At 42.3% G+C, this 21,847-nt stretch overlaps 1 protein-coding gene across 1 annotated transcript; it reads right to left on the reverse strand.

Moving 5' to 3' along the window:
- Positions 1–1,830: 1,830 nt before the first annotated feature.
- Positions 1,831–19,760, reverse strand: LGALS3 (galectin 3). Its single transcript, XM_043919593.1, has 6 exons — positions 19,638–19,760; positions 12,941–12,962; positions 11,077–11,445; positions 7,246–7,334; positions 3,680–3,845; positions 1,831–2,139 (listed from the first exon to the last, which is right to left on the reverse strand). Exons 2-6 carry the CDS (start codon positions 12,956–12,958, stop codon positions 1,984–1,986), a joined length of 798 nt encoding a protein of 265 aa, XP_043775528.1. The 5' UTR covers positions 12,959–12,962; positions 19,638–19,760; the 3' UTR covers positions 1,831–1,983.
- Between the last annotated feature and the right edge of the window lie 2,087 nt (positions 19,761–21,847).

Consider the following 21,847-nt stretch of genomic DNA (forward strand, 5'->3'; position numbering starts at 1 on the left):
GAGGTGAGTGTTGGAGGTATTCACCAAACAAGCAGCAACTTTAGGAATAATTCTTTAAGATGAGGGCCTTCCAAACAAGAAAGGAAAAGCACATCCACTTTTGTTGTCAGAGGAAGTTGTGTTGGGCTTGTAGAAAAGATAGTATTATCAAAGTTGGGAGTTTTCTAAGGGTCCAGGGCTGTGAACATGTAAAAGAGATGAGTACAGAGCAACCCAAGACTTAGAACATACATAAAGCAATATGTAACATAACAATAAGATAATACTTGCCCTCAAGGATAAAGTCAGTGTGTGCATGCTCAGTTGTGTCTAACTCTTTGTGACCCTGTGGACTGCCAGGCTCCTCTGCCCATAAGATTTTCCAGGCAAGAATACTGGAGTGGGTTGCCATTGATAAAGTAGATGAGAATAAAACAATGTCAGTCAGTAAACGTGATTTTTTTTTTTTTAGGTTTAATAAGATGTACTGTTGAATCACTTAGAAAACTTTTGGCTGTTAAGTAACAATGCAATGAACTCCAATTGGCTTAACAATAAGGAAGTTCATTATTATAATGTTGTCATGGTGATTTCAGGCACTTTATAGTCAATGGCTCAGTGATACATCAAGGTCCAACATCTGTTCATTCTGGCATCCTCGGTGTCAGCATCTCTAATGCTGGGTCCTTTGGGGTGATAAGATGGCTGCTAGTGGTAATCAGAGCTATGTCCTTCCTTTTAGTTTGGTTAGGCCAGCTAATGCCACATCTCCATCCGCATCTCATTTGGGATTTACTTAATCAGGATCCCCTGCTTTACCTGGGATTATACCTGGGTAAAACCAGGACTATTAGGTAGCAGGGAATGAGTCAGGTAGGCAGCCATCAATTTGCCCTTGGGCTACTGGATTCTAGAATTGTGAGGTATTAAGAAAACCTTTAAAGATAAAATGAAAGAAAACTGGGTAGAACCAGAGCTTTTCCAAAAATGAAAAACGAAATGGGATGAAGTGAAAATATGAAGGCCTGTCCCCCTCTTAACAACTCTAAAGGATCATCCCAGCTCAGAATCCCTGTAGGGTAGACTGAGGCATGGATGCACCACTTCTCTCTGCCCAGTCGGGTACTTTCTTGTCTTCACAGCTGTTGAAAAAAAGGGCATATACTTCCTCATAAACCTCCTGCATTCTGATCTCTTTGCCTCCTGGGGAACACAACCTGTGCCAATAGATTATTTGAGAAGATGGTACTGGAGAAACAGTAACAGATCAAATAATATTTTGGTTTTTTATAAAATGAAGTGGTCTGAGCATATCCAAATTTTGAAATTATATTAATCTTTGACCTTCCTGGTAATGAAGAAGGGCAGAAAGGCATGGTTGATAATAAGAGTATTGACAATGGAATTTTCAAATAAAAACCTACTTTTTTCTTTCTACAAATCTGGAGATTTCATAAAACCAAAAGACCCCACAGGAAGATTGATGTTGGTATAAATTACTGATCTGATAGTGTGAAGTATAGTTTAGAAAGATAAAATAGTTAAAAGAAGTCCAAAAGGTCATATGTATGTAAACTTTGCTTTTCTTATTTCCTGAATATATTATGTTTCCTTAAGTAAGACAATAGAATGATTTTTTTTGTAGTATCCATTGGTTTTTACCAAACTCTAGAAGAGAGAGGTTAATTTTGTGGTAGTATTTACTCCTGATTTCTTTTTAAAAATATAGTTTCAAATATTGAAAACTGGGAGGCTCTAATGCAGTATTAACATTGCCACATATTTTTCCTTTAAGTCCATTGTACAATGGACTTAATAAATTGCCCCAATTAAATTACATGTAAAGACAAGTAACTCTTAGAGTATTTATTAAATCAGTGATTTACAAGAAGGACATTGATGAATAAAGGTAAAATTTTTCACTCATACTTAACATGAAACTTTTAAATGTGTAAGGTTTACGTTCAAATTCATTTCTTTAAAAAAGTATCTGCCCATTTAAGATTATATCATAGTGTGTGAAGCACTGGTGAGAGTTATGTCACCAGAAATTCTCAGCGTACTGATTTCACCAAAATTTTTCACCCGATGATTGTACTGCAACAAGTGAGCATCATTGACTGCAACCTTGAAATGGTCAGGTTCAACCAGCACTTGTATCTGAAATGACACATACACAAAACTGTTAGAAATGCCCATTCCTTTTAAAACCAGTCTAGCCTAAGCTCTGGATGTCAAAAATTTCATCTTTCTGATCCTTTGTAGAACGAATTAAAGTCAGAAAAGGTAACCTTCCAGAAAAAAAAAAATTCCAAATTATTCAAAGATTTAAATGGAACAAAATGATAAGTTGTTAAAAGGATATATAATTGAAGCCACAGAGGAAAAGATTAATCATTCCTCTACATAAAAACTTAAAGCTTTTGTATGGTCTCAAACACTGAAAGTAAAAACAAAAATGCTAAAGTAGGAATTCTCTGTTTAGAGAAGTGAATGTTATGAAGATGGATAATAACCAGTTTTGGCAAGAGTAAGAGAAACATAATCTCCCAGTAGTTGGAGAATGCATTAATTCTAACATTTTGGAAGCAGCACTTTGGCAATATCTTCATCTAAATCTTAAACATATTTTTTTTTTTTTTAGTAAAATTACTCTTCTAGGAAGCAGAGATGTATTAGGACGAGTTATCACAGTATTTTAGTAAAATAAATAAAGCTTTCGAGGTTTTATCTGTTTGTAATATTTCCATACTCCAGATTTTCATCAGTAGGGTACTGGTTGAATTACTGCATCTCTAAGCAATGAAGTGTTATTAGGTGACAGTGTTCTGAGAAGGAAATGTCCACCAGATGTAGAATACAGACCCTGTTGGTCCCGCCCCTGAGGAGCGGATGGTCCAGCTGTTTTATTGCCCACTGTATAGTCAACCCTAACCCAACACTGTGGACCTAATATTTGTTGAAGCCATGCTTGAAAATAAAAAAATGTGTTGCTTGTCACAAGAAAACACTGGAAAGATACTCGTTTGTAACATTTGTGAGGATGGGGGAGGGGTAAAGGATGGAGAACTTTTTAGTTAAAAAAAAAAAAATCTGTAAATTTTTCTTTTCATAAACAGGCATGAATTAATTTTTAGAGTTTAAAAAATTTAGTTTTGATTGCCATGCTAACCTTATGGTTTTAAGGAATTAACTCTCAGCCCAATTATATCATAAAGACTTTCTAGGGGACTTCCCTGGCAAGTAGTTAAGACTCCTTGCTTCCACTGCAGGGGGAGCAGATTTGCCCTACATGCCTCACATTACAGCCAAAAAAAGATTTTCTGCCTTTTATTTATTTATTTATTATTATTTTTTTTTCCAGTGGGTTTTGTCATACATTGATATGAATCAGCCATGGATTTACATGTATTCCCAATCCCGATCCCCCCTCCCTATTTTCTGCCTTTTAAATTAAAGATGCTATGTTTCTCATTTCCAGAAAATCTTAAACTCAGAGGGCTGGTAACAAGGACAATGGTGAGGTGCCTAAATGGAGTTGAGGAATGTGCCACTATTTCTGAGACCATTCCCCTGGGATGGGGAGCAGATGTACTGGTCAGGTGTCCCAGGACAACTGATGAAAATTAATTTCCAGTGTGTTGTGGTTTAAGCTTGCATGAGAAATAGACATTATCAATATATAATAGCAATAACTTACTTTGAAAGGTTTACCACTTTCAAATGGGAAAACCATTTGTCTTTCTTCCTTTCCCCAGTTATTATTCAGGTTTGAATTGCAAACAATGACTTTCCTGTTGTCCTCGTTGAAGCGTGGGTTAAAGTGGAAGGCAATATCATTCCCTCTCTTGAAATCTAAAGCAAGTCTGTTTTAAATCAAAAGTCACAGTTAGTAAAATAATTCAAGTTGTACATTTGTATCAAGTGAAGAACATATACTTTTCTAAAGAGCAAATCATTTATAAAGTACAGGACACTCTTCTAAATAGAAAGCAAATAAACCATAGAATGGGCTCAAACTGGAAAGTATACTGGGCAAAGTACAGTAGTTCTACCTCATGCATGGGATGTGTGTTCCAAGACCCCCAATGGATGGCTGAAACCATGAATAGTATCAAAATACCTTTTCCATCTGAACTGAACATCTATGCACTGGGGCCATAACTTCTACAGTTTGAGGTATGACCAAAAAAAAAAAAAAAAAAGCATGAGTTTCTTTTTCCTTTCTCACAATTTCATGGACAAAAGATCTGTACTTACTGTAGATCTTAGCAACCCCAGTGTATAATTGTTTTCTTATTAAATTGAGCACTGTCCCCTTTTCACTTTAAGAGAGCCCTTTATAGCTTCTCTTTGGCATATGTGAATTGCCAGCATCACTACTCTTGCTTTTGGGGCCATTATTAGGTAAAATAAGGGTTATGTGGACACAAGCACCAGGGTCCCATGACAGTGGATCTGATAACTAATAGACCAGATGTACAGCAGAAAGGGGTGGTTTCACAGCCTGGGCAGGATGGGGCTGGACAGCAGGAGATTTCACCATGCTGTGTACAATGTGGGCAACTTAAAACTTATGAATTATTTATTTCTGGAATTTTCCATTTAATATTTTCAGACTGTGATTGACCATGGGTAACCGAGGCTGTGGAAAGCAAAACCTCAGATAAGGGCCACTACTATACTCGACATACTACCACAGTAAACAAGACAATACGTGTTAAGGTTTTAGCCTTGTTGTCTTTGGTTATATCTTATTCACCTGTATTTCCCTTTTTACTATCTTTACATATAAACATGGTCAAGGTTTCCCTGCAGAGGTTTGGGGCCACTTTGAGGGCACTTTATACCTGACATTATGGAAATACAGCTACCTCTTTCTTGCCCTGACAGGTTACTTTCAACCCCTGTTAAAAGTAAACCAGTCACATAAAGTGCTATCAAATCCCTGGCTTCCTCATAGTTAACTGGAAAACCTAGTCCTAAAACAGCAAGAATGAGATAACATAGTTAATGTTCAGTATCCTGTTGCTGAGTTGTGAAGTCATAATAATAAATGTGTTAAACATTCTGTGATGTGAAGTGGAATTAATGGAAGTGCTGGATAAACTTTCTATCCTGTTCTCTCTCCTTGGATATTAATACAAACACAAGTTCTCTGGCTGTTAAAGCACTACCCTTTCCACACGGTTTCTCAAAAGTGTGCTCCCCAGAGCACTAATATCAGAAGCAGCTGGTTCTGTTAAAAAAAAAAAAAAAAAAAAAGCAGCTCTTGTCTTAAAGCAAGGTCTGCATTCTAGACCTATTAACAATGATTCTTTGGGTGTTTTCATTCACCCCGTAACAGATACATCCAACTATCAACGATTAAATTCACAGGGAAAGAATCAATATAGTCAAATGGCAATAGAACTTGTATTTGACTTAATATGCAATGCTTGTACTTTCTCAGCAGTGAAAAGGTAATTGTCATCTCTACCCTTTAAGGATTTTTTTCTCTTTCATGTGATTCCTCACATAGATTTTGCAGCTCAAAGCAATCCATTTCTCAGTTTACTACCACTTTAATCATTTCAACCAAAATTGGTTTTAACCTGCCAGTCTCTAACCTTTCTAGTGGTGATGGTGATGTAGTTCCTAAGTCGTGTCCAACTCTTTGGGACCCCATCGACTGTAGCCTGCCAGGCTCCTCTGTCCATGGGATTTCCCAGGCAAGAATACTGGAATAGGTAGCCATTTCCTCCTCCAGGAGATCTTGACTCAGGATTAGAACCTGTGTCTCCTGCTTGGCAGGCAGATTATTTACCACTGAGCCACCTGAGAAGCCCAACCTTTCTAGTGTGATAGTCCTAAGTAAAGCAAAGATGCCATTGTGGTTCTGCTTGACAGCAGCTGCCTCAGGAGAGCCGATATTACCCAGTTATGAGTGCTGCCTGCACAGGATCAGGGCTGTGGGTCCTGTGTTATTTTGGGAGGAAAGGTGGATGAGGACACAGACAGAAGATATATGAGTATATGTTTTGTAACTTGCTGTGAGACCAGTTTTACTGTGTAGGGAAGTACTGTGCTGAGAGAGGCTGTCTAGGCTATGTGGAAGGAAGAACTAACTTAAGATAGTGACTACCACGTAGAACCAGAGGAGGCTGGCTGGAGGTGGAGTGAACTGGTTGGCTGAATGTAAAATGATCTGTTCAGAACCTGTCCACCTCCTGGTAACAGAGGAGGTTGCTCCCACTGATTCACCAGGATCAAAGTGACAGGCACTCACAGAGGCTGTTTACAGAATTAAATAAACCTGTGTACACAGCTTGAATTTGTACCTTTTGTGCATTGTCTATAAGACCCAGAAACAGATTAATTAATGGCTGTAGGAGCTTTAATGGTACCACCAACCTCAAGGACAGACAGACTAAACAGCTTCAGGATAACCTTAGCCTGCTTGTATTATATGTAAATATAACCAGTGGTGATAACCAGAGTCTGGTGTCCCAACTCAGCTGTAAATCAGCATGGATTTTCCAAAGTGAGCTCAAAATCTTAGCCCCTTCTAGTTCACCTCAACCAAAGCAGTACCAACGGTGAAGACTGGTTTATTTTGATCAATTAATTGGACAAGTTAAAACTTTAACTTGTAAAGTTTTTTCAAACCTTTTAAGTAAATAGTGTCCACTCAGAAATAAAAGCAAAAATAAGTAAATAGTGTCCACTCAGAACACTGGGGTTCTCCATCTTGTCACTTATCATCTGTAGACCAGGCCAACAGTATGAACACGGAAATGGCAACCAAGCTCACAAATCTGAGAGTGTATCATAACTTTTACAGCTACAGGGAGATTGCACCAATATGAGGAGCTCTCAGATCAACTAGGCATCTTTTTCTTTTTGACCCTAATTTTTGATGGGCTTTGTTTTTTAGACAATCTGTGGCTCAGAGGTGGAGGGATATCCAAACATTACATCACAAAGGGTCTACTTTCCTTTAATTCTAAGGCTTTCCCTGCTAGGAAGAACCAACAGAACGGGTTTTTCTGCTCTTCCTCTTTGTCCTCACAAATTTTTATTCTGGTTCTGGGAAAAACACAAGACTTAGCAAGGGATTTGTCCTCTTGGTGAGACTGTGTATTGATTTATGGGAAAATCACAAACTATGGTATAGCCGAGATTCTAAATGTAATTTTTAAAATTCTATTAAAATTTAAAACAGATCACCCTTTATTCCAAAAACCAATCAATCAATATGTTAGACTTGCTAATTTTGCTCTTTACCTGTTCGCATTGGGCTTTACTGTACCCAGGATTGTTATCAGCATGCGAGGCATGATTCCTCCAGGAAAAGGCAGGTCATAAGGCACATTCTGGGAATAAAAAAATACCCATCTATCAATAAAGAGTCATGTTCCGGGGGACTTCCCTGGCAGCCCAGTGGTTAAGATGCCATGCTTTTGCTGCAGGGGGTGTGAGTTCACCCTAGTTCACCCCAGTCAGTGAACTAAGATCCCACATGCCATGCAGCTACCCACCCACCCCCAAAAAAGAGTCATGTTTTCTTGAGGGAAGAAAGAAAAAGACATTGCTAGAGTTCAACCACTATTAATATATGTGAATAACATGTAACCCTACTTTTAGCCATCTTTTCAGACTCTCAGGCCACCTTGTCCAGGGCCAGAAGAGAGATGGCTCCCTACACAACTATAACCACAATAATCAAGAAAAAGGCCATCAGTTAATTAGTGCCAAAGACAGAACATGTTCCCTTCTGGAGACTGTATCTCTCATGATAAGGACCATCCTAATCTATAACTCATCGGAAAGGCTTAAGCTAGACCTTGCAATCAACATTAACATTTCTATACCACTCTTAAGATCCTTGCCATATGACATGTTCGTCCTAGTGGTTCTGCTCCCTGCAGGCAAACACCGTGGCACCTTCTAGGCCTCTGAGGTGTTCTTACGTTTAATTCACACAGGCCCTGTGTGGTGCTTTAAAGGTGGCAAGTACTCAATGTTTATCGAATGGGAACTTTCCAGTTAATACCTTCCCCAGTTCATTCAACAAATATTTACTGACCGTCTACGTTCAAGGTGTTATAAATATTTCCACTGCTCTATCTTGGCTTCTTCTCTTTTTCCTTTAAGATTGTTTTCCCCTGGGTTCAACCATTGCCCAAGTCTTTCTCTCTCTAGCTCTGATCTGATCTGTATTAGTCCTGTGCTTCTTCCCATCTGGCTTTGCTACTGGTGCCACAAATCCAACCAGTGTGAACTGCAGTGGTGTCCCCTGCCCCTCCACGATCTGACCCCCTTTCTGAGTTCCTGGTTTGGGCTGACCCTTGGCTGGCATTCTCCTTGTCCAGTCTTGAAAAGCCAGAGTCGTTCCTTGACTCTTTGTTGGTGGTGTTTAGTCACAAAGTCACATCTGACTCTGACGACCCCATGGACTGCAACCTGCCACGCTCCTCTCTCCATGGGATTTCTTAGGCAAGAATACTGGAGTGGATTACCATTTCCTTCTCCAGGGGACCTTCCCCACCCAGGGATCGAACCCGTGTCTCCTGAATTGGCAGGCGGATTCTTTGCCACTGTTAAAGTGCTGCATTCAATATGTCAGCAAATTTGGAAAACTAAGCAATGACCACAGGACTGGAAAAGGAAAGTTTTCATCCCAATTCCAAAGACAGGTAATGTCAAAGAATGTTCAAACTACCATACAGTTGTACTCTTTTCACATGCTAGCAAGGAAATGCTCAAAATCCTTCAAGCTAGGCTTCAACAGTATGTGAACTACGAACTTCCAGATGTAGAAGCTGAATTTAGAAAAGAGGAACAAGAAATCAAATTGCCAATATCTGTGAATCATAGAAAATGCAAGAGAATTCCAGAAAAATGTCCACTTCTGCTTTATTTGACTATGTGAAAGCCTTTGACTGTGGATCACAACAAACTGTGGAAAATTCTTAAGAGATGGGAATACCAGGCCACCTTACCTGCCTTCTGAGCAATCTGTATTTAGGTCAAGAAGCAACAGTTAGAACTGGACATGGAACAATGAACTGGTTCAAAATTGCAAAACAACTGTTTCAAAATTGCAAGAGGAGTATGTCAACGCTGCATATTGTGACCCTGCTTATTTAACTTCTGTGCAGAGTACATCATGTGAAATGCTGGACTGAATGAATATTGTTAGGAGAAATAACAACCTCAGATACACAGATGATACCACTCTAATGGCAGAGAGTGAAGAGGAACTAAAGAGCCTCTTGATAAGGATGAGAGAGGAAAGTGAAAAAGCTGGCTAAAACTCAACAATCAAAAAAACTAAATCATAGCATCTGGTCCCATCACTTCATGGCAAATAGATGAGGAAAAAGTGAGAAACAGTGGCATATTTTATTTTCTTGGACTCCAAAATCACTGCAGACAGTGACTGCAGTCACAAAATTAGAAGACCCTTGCTCTTTGGAAGAAAAGCTATGACAAACCTAGACAGTGTATTAAAAAGCAGAGACATCACTTTGATTCCAAAGGTCTATACAGTCAAAGCTGTGGGTTTTGCAGCAGTGATATACGGATGTGAGAGTTGGACCATAAAGAAAGCTGAGCAGCAAAGAATTGATGCTTTTGAATTTTTGGTGCTGGAGAAGACTCTTGAGAGTCCCTTGGACAGCAAGGAGACCAAACCAGTGAATCCTAAAGGAAATCAACCCTGAATATTCATTGGAAGGACTGATACTGAAGCTGACATTCCAGTACTTTGGCCACCTGATGTGAAGAGCCTACTCATTAGAAAAGACCCTGATGCTGGGAAAGATTGAGGGCAGGAGGAGAAGGGGGCGACAAGGGATGAGATGGTTGGATGGCATCAAGGACTCAATGAACATGAGTTTGAGAAAATCCCAAGAGATAGAGAAGGACAAGGGAAGCCTGGTGTGCTGCAGTCCATGGGGTCACAAAGAGTCGGACTTGAGTTAGTGACTGAACAAAAACAACAATACTTAACCACTAGATTCTGGGGTTCCTCCTCTTCAATCTCTTTCCCACTGCCTCTTCCTTCCAAAATTTCCATATTCCTGTCTCAACTGACTACCTGTGTGTGGTCCAGATCCTGTGTATCGGCTCTCATGCACCCAATGCTGTCCCTCTGCTCTCCTCTAAGCTGACCAATAAGCAGAGCAAATACTCCCTGCGCCATCACACTCCTGAAAGGGGCTGATCTCACACTGCTATTGAACGCTTTTCTCAGATATGTATCTTTTCTCACAGCTAGACTGTTTGGAGATGTGTCTGGAGCCCCCAGAGTTGGGTCTTATGGTTAGAATTCATTTATTAAAATGAATTTTAATATAAATGAAAATTCAATCCTTAGATCACAAAATTATCTTTAGAAGGTTTTTAAAAACCAGATTACTGTGGTTGCCCCAAGTTTCCCCTCTATGACCACTGGAAGGCTGTATAACCCTTTATTGCCCTATTTCCTTATTTGTAAAGTGGCAATAATAACAGTATCTTACAGAGTGCGTGTGGAGTTGAATGAGAGCATCCATGTAGAAGCACACAGCTGGCACATGTTATATATCCAGTGTTTATCAGTAATAATAACAACCATTACTATGATCTTAACTTGATTTATATTAAAGCTGCCTTACAGATGCCTTCAAAACACACATTAGCTTCACTTTAAACTAACAGTACATAACTAAACACGGGAAACTAACTTTTCAATTGAACCAACATACACTGTGCCTGGTCCTTGAAAAATGGCTCTAAGTAGTGAGTTTCAAGCTTCAGGTCTCCCAAAGCCCTCTGCAGGTCAGTGCCCAGAGCCAGCTTCCAGTCAGAGCACTACAAAGTGATGACGCTACCGCTCCAGACAATTGCCATTTTCTTTCTTTTTTTTTTTTAAATATTTATTGATTTGGCTGTGCTGGGTCTTAGTTTTGGCATGTGGGATCCAGTTCCCTGATCAGGGGTCAAACCCAGGCCCCCTGCACTGAGAGCATGGAGTCTTAGCCACTGGACTGCTAGGGAGTCCCAGCCATGTTCTTTATTAACTTGGTCCTGAACACATTGTAGCTTGCTAAATGATTCACTCCGTCTTACCAGGGGTCCAGAAGGGACGCCATAGGGGCTGGCAGCAGGGTAGGCTCCAGGGGCACTTGGCTGTGCGGGAGGCGGGTAGGCCCCAGGTCCGGGGTAGGCACCCGGTGCAGTTGGTCCAGGGTAAGCAGGTGCTGTTGGGCCAGGGTAGGCCCCAGGAGGTCCCTGTCCAGGGTAAGCCCCAGGAGGTCCTTGTCCAGGGTAGGCCCCAGGAGGTCCTTGTCCAGGGTAGGCCCCAGGAGGTCCTTGTCCAGGGTAGGCCCCAGGATAGGCCGCTCCTGGGTAGCCCCCTGCCCCAGCAGGCTGGTTTCCCCATGAACCAGGCCAACCTTGAGGGTTTGGTTTTCCAGGCCCAGATAAGGCATCATTAAGCTGAAAAAAAAGACATTAAAAAAATTATAGGATGAAAAACAATCACAACAGTATTTTCAGGAATATGTGATCTAAGAATTAGAGGGATTTGGTGAAGATATGAAATTCATATCAATAATGTTTTCCTACCTTTTAGTTTTGAGTTCCTAAGACTTAAAATTCAACTATGGGATTATACATGCTTTATCACTTTACTCTTGCCTCCCATCATCTCAGATCATTGAGGGTTGCCTTTTTGTAATTTGCTAAAGTCAGGAGCTAGCCATCCTCTATGTAAAAACACATACTTTCTAACTGACATGAAAAAAAAAAAAAAGTCACAAAACTCAGTATACTCTTTGGCTGCAAAACCTTCCACCGAGCTGGCCCTGGTTGCGTTGGCCTTCCCTTTGCGGGATGTCTACTGCACTTCGGGTACACCAGGGAAGTTACCACTTGGTGGCATCCAGGCTAGTACCAGAGAGGCTGCCTGGTACACAGGGAGGAGCCTGCGATGTGGAGTCAGATGATGTGGTTTAAAATCCAGTGCTATCCATCAAGAAATCCAGTGTTATCCATCAAGAGCTCCAGTTTCGGAGCCATCATGTCACCTGTATAGGACTTAGTGTCTGCTTGTAAAATGGGGATAATCTCTATTTCATATGATTGTGGTGACAAACAAGTGAGGCAGCATTTGTGACGGCCCTTTACAGACTGCAAGACTCTGTGTCAGTGTTGGATTGTGTCCTTTCTCTCCAGGGAGAGGCTGCTTTCTCCCTGCCTGTTTTCTACAGCACACTGCCAGGTGGTACATGGAAGATGCCCAGTAAAGACTTCTACGTTGACTGAATATGATCTGCCAGGATTGTCTTTGATGCGTCAGGAACACAACCCTAGATCTGGTGTTGGGGCAACACAGTGAGGCTGTGAAGGGAGCCCATGTGGCCTGGGGGAGGGGAAGAGGAATCAGAGGGCTCCGTGATGATGGAAAGCAAACGGGATTTAGAAAACAAACCTGAGCAGAGCTCGTTGTGGCTGTTGGTGGCGTGAGTCATTCCATTAAGGAATTTGGGAATACATAAGCATACTAATAGGAATTTGTTTTGGCTGCTTCTTACTCCAGCATTTGGGAAGGGAGAAGGAATTGAGGGCACTTGAGGATTAAAAAAAAAAAAAAAAAAATCAGGTTGCTCAGAATGAACCACACTGCCCTTTGCTCAGTTGGCTTCTCAGTTCCTGCCGGCAGAATCCACCAACTTCTGTCTAGGCCTTTGGTAAAGGGGTTACTGTTAGTGAGGCCTCTCTCTCTGCCTGGCTTTCTTCCCAAACCTGTTGCTGGAAAAACAAGACTCCACCTAACAAGCCCTCATTGGACAGATGAGGCCAGAGGAAGCCACGTGGTGGGAGAGTTAAGCAGGAAACTTGAGTGGTTAAAAAACAAACAACAAGAAATAAAACCCTCATCCTGCATGAATGTATATATATTAAGGTAGGAAAACAGACATAAAACACTTACCGAAAAACCGTCTGCCATTTTCCTGAAAGGAGAAAAAAAAAATAGGGGTTATCATTTGATCCTAAAAGATTTCACTGGTTTCTGTATGAACATCACAAACAGCTCATTGTGCAGGTCAAGTCAATATACAGGCATTCTCCTAACACAAACAAGTCTGTTCTCCAAATATGCCAAAATCAATAGCGGGGAACCATAAAAATGTCTCAAAGGGCGAGGATGCTCTCCACCTGAATCACCAGGCCCTATTTAACTCATAACTGAACTCTAATCACACTAGCTTGTGGCTGAATCCTGGAAGTAACAGGCCATACAATGCAAGTGGTGTTCATCAAATGAATCTTGCCCACCTCTCCTCTGGTTCCCACTGACAGCCCCACACCCTCTTCTGGGTTTAAGGAGGAGGCCATTGGTTCTTCCTCCTAGTGTTTGAAAGACAGTCTCTGCCTTGCCCACCCCAATGCCCAAGCCATAGCTGCTGCTGATGACTTATTTCTTCATTTGCACAAATTTGTGCCTGTTCTGCGCCAGGCACTGGGCGGGCTCAGGTCTGGGTTTGAAGATGCAATTGGCCAAGATGTATCATCAAAGGGTCAGAGGCCAGAAAGGGTCACAAGTAATGGGCACTGTGAACCAGACTATGTGCTACGGCAAGTCACAACTGAAAAGTTGACTTCTAACAGGAACAGTGTTGAGCTAAACCTTGAAAGAAAGGTGAGACTGGGAATATGAAGCAATAGCGAAGAAAGGCGAGCACAAGATGTAATTTTTTTTAAGGTGTTTGTTACTCCAAATGAAAATATCTGGCAGTATAACAAATCAAGTTTAAAAAAAAAAAGAATTTGGAGGAAAATATTTTGGGGTAGGATGCTACCAAAGAGAGTTGGCCTTGCCCAAAGCTGCCTCAGTGGGTGGCCATGAGACCATCATTCCTGCTTCGCTGGCTCCTCCCTCAGTGCCAGTTCCCAACAAACAAGATGTTTGACACTTGCTCCCAGAGCTGGTGCTCTGGCGGTGAGGAGAGGAGGGCAGCTTGGGACTCCTCAGGCCTGGGTTCTTTTCTCCACCGCGGATCACCTGTGCTATGGTCAAAGTTACCTGGATCTTCAATAATCAGAATCTTTTTCCTTAAGTTATCTACATGTGTGTGCTAAGTCACTTCAGTCATGTCGAACTCTTTGCTACCCTATGGACCCTAGCCCACCAGGCTCCTCTGTCCATAGGATTCTCCAGGCAAGAAAACTGGAGTGGGTTGCCATGCCCTCCTCCAGGGGATCTTCCTGACCCAGGGATCAAACCCATATCTCTTACATCTCCTGCACTGGCTGGTGGGTTCTTTACCACCAGCACCATCTGGGAAGCTGTAAGTTGCCTACTTGTTAAAGTTATTCAATTATTCTAAGAAATGATCCATTAAATGGTGGCTACTTGATAGGTCCTAAAAATGCAAAATACTAGAGTTTTTGGTAAAACAAAAACAGACAAAAAGTCCTCCTAGAACTTAATGTATGCTTCATTTATACACCAGATATTTTATCTTACTCTGCTGTTACTTATAATACAGTTCAATATTACCTTCCATTATTTTTTTGTTTTTGCACGTCTCTTTTTAAATTTGGATACACTCAGGTTATCACTGTGCCCATCTTCCAATTTGGAAACTGCAGGTGATCTAATTGGGAAGTCACAGTGACTCTCCCAGGGCTTGTTTCATTGCATTTAGTATATAATATTCGACTCTTTAATGCGAAAGTCGGTGCTCCTCTGTACTTCCTTCCCCAAGACTGCCACTGCCTAGAGAAGTATGCTGCTACCACAAGAGGAACTTAAGGGTTGTTACAGGGACTTGCCTGGCCATCCAGTGGTTAAGACTTCCCCTTCCAATGCAGGGGGAGCAGGTTCAATCCCTGGTTGAGGAACTAAGATCCCACATGCCTGGTGGCCAAAAAACCAAACCATGAAATAATATTGTAACAAATTCAATAAAGATTTTAAAAACAGCTTTAAGAGTTCTTACAGAAAAGGGAAAGAAAGGACATTTCTTTCTTTCCTTTTTTTTTTTTTTGGCTATGCCGTGAGGCATGTGGGATCTCAGTTCCCAACCAGGGATGGAACCCGTACCCCCTGCAGTGGAAGCACAGGGCCTTAACCACTGGACTGCCAGTGAAATCCTTTGAAAGGATATTTCTTAAGTCAAGAAATAAAGCTTCTCACTTTGGACGCCAGAAAGAAACAATTTTGGACTTCACCGTAGGCAGAAAGTTTAGTTCCTTTGATTACACAAATTCTTCCATTCCTGAGCAACACAGCAACATAGTAAAGACTCAGCAATAACTTTGTAAGTGTTTTGACTTCTTTTAAATATCCCCATTGTGCTGGGGCTTACCCCTGACCTCAGCCTCACTGACATTTCAGGTGGGATACTTCGTAGGGAGGGGCTCTTCTGTGCATCATGTGCTTCCCTGGCTTCAACACCCAAGATGACAGCAGCCCCACCCCCACCCCCCACCCCCCCAGCCCCTGCATTGTGCTAACCTAGAAGGTCTTAAGATGTTTCCAAATAACCCTGGGGAAGCAAGAGGAGGGCAAAGTTGTGCCTGGTTTGAGAACCACTGGCCTGAGCTAATGAGGATATGTATCCTCACATAAAAGTACCCATTCAGGTCAATAAAAAACAGAAAGGTAGTTTCAGTTGTTAAAACTAGCTAAAGCTATACCACTGGCCTCATAAAGTGTCATTAATATGTGTGCTTAGTCGTTCAGTCATGTCCGACTCTTTGCGACCCCATGGACTGTAAGCCCACTAGGCTCTTCTGTCCATGGGGATTCTCCAGGCAAGAATACTGGAGTGGGTTGCCACTCCCTCCTCCAGGGGATCTTCCCGACCCAAGGATCAAACCCAGGTCTCCCACATTACAGGCTGAGCCGCCAGGGAAGCCCATCTTATTAATATAAATCCAATTAAACTTAAATATGTTTAAAGGCTGATCACAACCAGAAACTCATGCAAGACAGCTAGCCCAAAATGTAACATTTATTCTTTTCAAAGTCTCTGTTCAAACATATTCAGTTTATTTTGGATTGGAGTTGAGTGGGTTGCTATCTCCCTCTCTTGTGGGTCGCCGTCTCCCTCTCTCGTGGGTCTTTTGACCCAGGGATTGGACCTGGGTCTCCTGTATTGCAAGCAGATCCTTTACCATCCGAGCCACCTGAGAAGCCCCATTTTCCAACTAGACCAAAACAACTGGAGAAACAAGGCAGATTCCACTATTTCCGCTGTTTCAGGTAACACCAAGGATGGCAGTTTGGATTGTGCTGGGACACATTAGAAGCCCATTAGAATAATGACACCCTGTATTTGTGTGATGTTTTCAGTTTATAAAGCACTTTCACATACTTTTTTTTTTTTTCCACATACTTTTCTTATTTTGATTCTGATAATAATCTTATGAGATTGACAGGGAAAAGTTAGTATCCTTACTTCAAAGGTGAGGAAACTGAGTCTCAGAGAGTTAACATGGTGGCCCAAAGTCATTGTCCTTGGCAGGCAGGGACCTGAGTCCAAACAGCCTGACTCCTAATTCTGACTGATTTTATACTAGGTAGCAAACCTCAAACTTTGACATTTTAAAGTGCAGTCCTTCAAAAGTATTATTTACTTCATTTAGAAATTAAATCTCTGGCTTACTCATTCGGAACTGCATAAACATGCTGAAATCATAAACAAAAAAGAGATCATGCTTTTGTCAGAAACTAGCTGGGTGACTCATTCAGTGTGCAGTGATACTGAATACAAGAATGCCATTTTGCACAGTCACTTAGCTAATTATAACCACATTTAAACTGATAAAGCTTACTTTCCTAAAAGTTGGGTATGCATTGTTTTGATTATATCAACTCCCAACCATCAGATCTCTGATGGAAAGGTTTCTAACCAATGTTCTTTTTAAATCAAGGTTAGCAACCTTAGAACTTAAAAGGAGAACCAAAAAACAATTTTAAAAAATCTATTTGGAAAAACATCTTCCTACTTGCCTGGAAAGTTTCTTTCTTTTTAGATGAGTAGCTTATATAAAGAGATAATCAAATGTGGGGGAAAAAAAAAACTTCCCACTGTACAGATACTATAGGTATGTGAACTCTGGCATTCCCAGAATCAGAGAATTTTGAAGTCAGATAAGAAACACTACATCAAAGGCAAAAGCATTTCAAAAATACTATCTGAATCCTCACATTTGGAAAAACCTACAGGAATTAGTTCAGTACCACTTTGGAACAAGGAATTTAAACATGAGTCAGAATGCAGGCCACTTTTAATCTGCTGCTAATTGCAGCTTTGCCCTTTAATAAAGAGTTGCTATCCACTGTACTATGTTATTCTAGACCCATGTAGCAATTAATTCAGTTGCCTGGATTCCCAGGAGGACTTCTGAAATTTCTGCCCACAAAGGGCCCCAACTTTTATAAAAGCTGTAAGGGAAGTAGATCATAAACTGTTTCCTCAGAACCACAAGCACTGCCCACACTCCTCTCCAAAGAACACAGGAGAGGCTGTCTACTTCCTGGTCTTAGTGAAACATGGAACAAGGCTTGAGAAATGCTCATTTGCAAAGCCAAATTCAGAGATGCTAGTTAGGATAAAGAAAACTGGTCCTTTCCTAGGATTTCTTTTTCATCACAGTTCCTCAGCCATAAAGAAGTTAAAGTTACTTTGTACCTCTCAGCTACTGATTTTTCCCCCCCATATGGAAAAGCGGAATATCAGTCAAGAGAAAACACATGATACTTAGTCAGCGGCAAACTGGAATTACTGCCCTGGCAGGCTCACCACTCAGAATTTAATGAGAAGAATCCATTCAGGCACCAGACACAAAATGTTAACTAGCTGTCCTCAGCAGAAGCCTCTGTCCCAAACTAACAGGAAAAGGAGGCTAAGTTTTTGATCAGTTACCATGAGTCTCAGGTACAAGAAGTTCACAAGCCAACTGGTATTTTAGGTAACATAAGCACTTCAAATTTTACTATATGAATATAGATCTCTATTAGGGATAAGATTTTGAGTCTGACTGAAGAGAGTTCTAGGCAAACAGTATCTAAATCATAGGCGAGACCAATAAGGGCCTTTTGACCTCACTAGCAATAAGTAAAAAGTCTTTTTATAAAGCTCTTCTGCATATTTGTAGCATAGCAAAATATCATTGACTAAAGACCTCTCAACACAACGAGACTAACCTACTACATTTTAAAAATGAGCTTTGGGGGTCAATCTATCAAACAGTGCTCCTCCTCTGCTGCTTACATACCTTGGTGAGGCATCCACCTAGTATTTCTAAGCTCAAAACATTCAAGACCCATCATCAAACTTCTCCCCAGAATATGGAGAGAATGCTGATTTTAAGCAAAAAAAAACCCCATATGATTGATTAATTTAGGCAGCTTCGATTTCCCATAGATTAAGGGTAAGGCACAGTCATCAAAGGGATGGATGACACGACTCTAGGGATTCAAAGACAATGTCTGCAAAGGACATTCTTGTAGGACAATGAATTTTATTATTGAACTTTTATGGAAACACTCCTAGCATGAAAGATCAACTTTGTAAACTTGGGGCAAATGAGTCAGAATTTTGGAAGTTGGTGAAACTTTTTTCTCATGCTCTGTGCCAAGTGGTCAATTCTTATTGCCACCATTTTCTGCAGAACGAAATAAGCCTCTCTTCCATTCCTTTTCCAGAATCCTAGAAACAGACTGGGTCATTGAAGTCAACCCGTCCTCATTGTCCAGCAACCCAACTCCCAGGAGTCACTTTACAAATATTCCAGGTATCTGAAATCAGGATCGCTAAGGGCAGGGCATGAAGCCTAAGGCACAACCTCAACCCCAGTGTCCCAGAGCTCCGACTCTTCAAAGCGCAGGCATGTTAGTGCTTTGACATGAGCAACTCACAATTTAGAATAAATCCCCAAACATGTTTTAAAAGCACCCTCTTCCCACCTCAACTAGAGCTCTGCACACTCGGACCAACATTTAATTCTGCCACACCCCACATGTCCCCAGCACAGGTCTGAGATCGCTAATGCTCAAATCTGGACTGGGATTTGCAAAAACTGAGGGTGTGTGGTCTTTGCCAAGCCGGACACATGCCCACTCAGCCTTGGGGCAGCACCATTTTCTGCGAGATCAGCATCCAGAGAGCGGCTGCAGCCCCGGACGCTGTTGACCTGCAGCAGAACTCATCCCCATCCCACAGCCAAGCTAACAGTCGAGGAACCGCCCACAGAGTGCCGGGGCAGTCTCCACCGTGGACCGAGGTAGGGGCATCTGGTTCCTCCCACCCAGCTGGAGCAGGCAGCTGGGAAGATGCGCGCCCACTGCGCACCACGGGCCGCCCGGGGCGCCGGGCGCGAAGCCCGGGCTGAACCTCCCAGTCGCCGCAAAGGGTGACACACCCGTCCGCCGCGAGGAAATGCAGGTGAGTCTTTGTAACTTGTTGCTAACTTTCCCCGAGTCTCAGACTCCTCTCTTGAGGGCTGGAAGCCAAGGAACCTGGGCCCAGAACGCGCGGTTCCCCGGGGAAGCCGAGCCCCCTTCTCCGGCTCCCGCCCAGCCGGCAAAGGGGGCCGCGCACCGAGCAGCGCCCGGCGCCCTGGCCTTGCAGCAGGCGGGTGTGCGCCCCGGTCCCGGCGCCCCCACCACTTACCCGACGCCTCTGCACTGGCTCTCGCGCCGCGGGGGAGGCTCGGTCAGAGGTGGCGTGGTCCTGCCAGGGCGGCGGCCGGCTCTGCGCCTCAAATACGCCCGGCCCGGCACGCCTCTCCCGGGGCGGGGCCACACCCCGGCCGCCCCCGGCCTCTCGGTGCGAACTAGGCTGGGCGAGTCCTGGCCCCGCTGGATACCCGGGCGCCCAGGCGCCGCGGATCCAGGACGTAGAGGTGACGCCTGACCCAGGACAGCGGTGGGTGGGACCCGCGGCCTCCATCCCCTCAACGTCCAGTCGGTCCCCTCCGCAGCCGCCAGAGATTGGGTTCACCGCCCTCTCATTAGATTCACCTGCTAAGCCCTCAGACCAAGATAGGGACAGTCTGCGAAGCCTTTAGTGACAGGGAGGGTCCCGTCACGTTTTCTGAGATGCTGGGTGAGAAGCTCCATGTCTGGTTTTTATTCCCCTTCTGAACTGTGATGTGGGTACACACCTCTCAGACCAAGGAGCCCTAGGTTGTTTTGCTGTTTGCTTCCCACTGCCTCCTCAACATCTGCCCTGTGTTTGGTAGGTCCTCAGTAAACTGGTTAAATTTGTTTAGTAAATGAATGATTGAAATAGTGAATCCCTTCCTAGGAAGTCTATTTTCTCAAAGATTGGAAAGAGTCTTGATGGAGGGGAGAGTTAAATACAAATGTAGCTTTGAGAAAGGTAGGAATAAAATGAAATAAAGCTATGGCTCTAAGAAGGGCTTCGCTGGTAGCTCAGCTGGTAAAGAATCCACCTGCAATGCAGGAGGCCCCAGGTTGATTCCTGGGTGGGGAAGACTCGTGAAGAAGGGATAGGTTACCCACTCCAGTATTAGGGCTTCCCTGGTGGCTCAGAGTAAAGTAAGAATAAAGTAAAGTAAAATAAAGAATCCGCTTGCAATGCAGGAGACCCAGGTTTGATCCCTGGGTTGGGAAGATCCCCTGGAGGAGGGCATGGCAATCCACACCAGTGTTCTTGCCTGGAGAATCTCCATGGACAGAGGAGCCTGGGCTGCAGTCCATGTGATGACAAAGAGTCTGACCTGACTCAGCAACTAAGCACAGTACATGTCTCTAATAAAGATTGTTACAAGTAGTGATGTTTCCAGGAGAAGTGGTATTTGTCTGTAGCATTTCGCTGGGTAATAGCTGAGTGAAATGACTAAGGATGTCTTAGATACATATGTTTTTTAATTCAAATAGCCACTCACAAAAGTTAACACACAGACATAGAAAACAAATTTACAGTTATCAACGCGATAGTGAGAGGAAGGAACAAATTAGTAACTTGGGATTAACAGACACATGCTGCTGCTGCTGCTGCTGCTAAGTCGCTTCAATCGTGTCCGACTGTGTGACCCCACAGATGGCAGCCCACCAGGCTCCCCCGTCCCTGGGATTCTCCTGGCAAGAGTACTGGAGTGGGTTGCCATTGCCTTCTCCTAACAGATACATACTCCTAGACAAATAAGATGTAAATAATAGACAAATAACAAGAACCTATTGTGTAGCACAGGGAACTATATTCAGTATCTTGTAATACCTATAATGGAAAAGAATCTGAAAAATAATATATATGTGTGACTGAATCACTTTGCTGTATGCCTGAAATGTTGTAAATCAACAATACTTCAATTTAAAAATGAACTCAAAATGGATTAAAGACCTCAATGTATGACCTGAGACTATAAAGCTCCTAGAAGAAAACAGAGAAAGAGCTCCTTGACATTGATTTTAGCAATAATTATTTGGATATGACACCAAAAACACAAGCATTAAAAGCTTAAAGTAAACAAGTGGGACCTACATCAGACTAAACAGCTTCTACACAGCAAAGGAAACCATCAACAAAATGAAAAGGCAGCCTACAGAACTGGAAAAAATATTTGCAAATCATATATCAAAATAAGAGCCTAATATCCAAAATATATAAGGAACTCATTTATACAACTCAATTGCAAAAAAAAAAAAAAATCTTAAAAAATGGGCAGAGGAACCAAATTTTTCCAAAGAAGATATATAAATGGCCAACAGGTACATGAAAAGGTGCTCAATGTCACTAATCGTCAGGGAAATGCAAATCAAAAGCACAAGGAGATATCACCTTATGCCTGTTAGAATGGCTACTGTCCAAAGACAAGAGATATGTATTGGAGAGAATGGAGAGAAAAGAGAACCTTT

The sequence above is a fragment of the Cervus elaphus genome, chromosome 12 (assembly GCF_910594005.1).
Source record: "Cervus elaphus chromosome 12, mCerEla1.1, whole genome shotgun sequence".
In the NCBI taxonomy this organism is placed as follows: Eukaryota; Metazoa; Chordata; class Mammalia; order Artiodactyla; family Cervidae; genus Cervus; species Cervus elaphus.

What these genes read in the sequence shown, in the direction of transcription:
- LGALS3 (XM_043919593.1), bottom strand. An exon ending in GTAAAGCCCAATGCGAACAG is followed by an intron (nt 3,846 to 7,245) that starts GTAAAGAGCAAA and finishes GATTTAAAACAG; the next exon opens with ACTTGCTTTAGATTTCAAGA. An exon ending in AAAGTGGTAAACCTTTCAAA is followed by an intron (nt 2,140 to 3,679) that starts GTAAGTTATTGC and finishes GTGTCATTTCAG; the next exon opens with ATACAAGTGCTGGTTGAACC.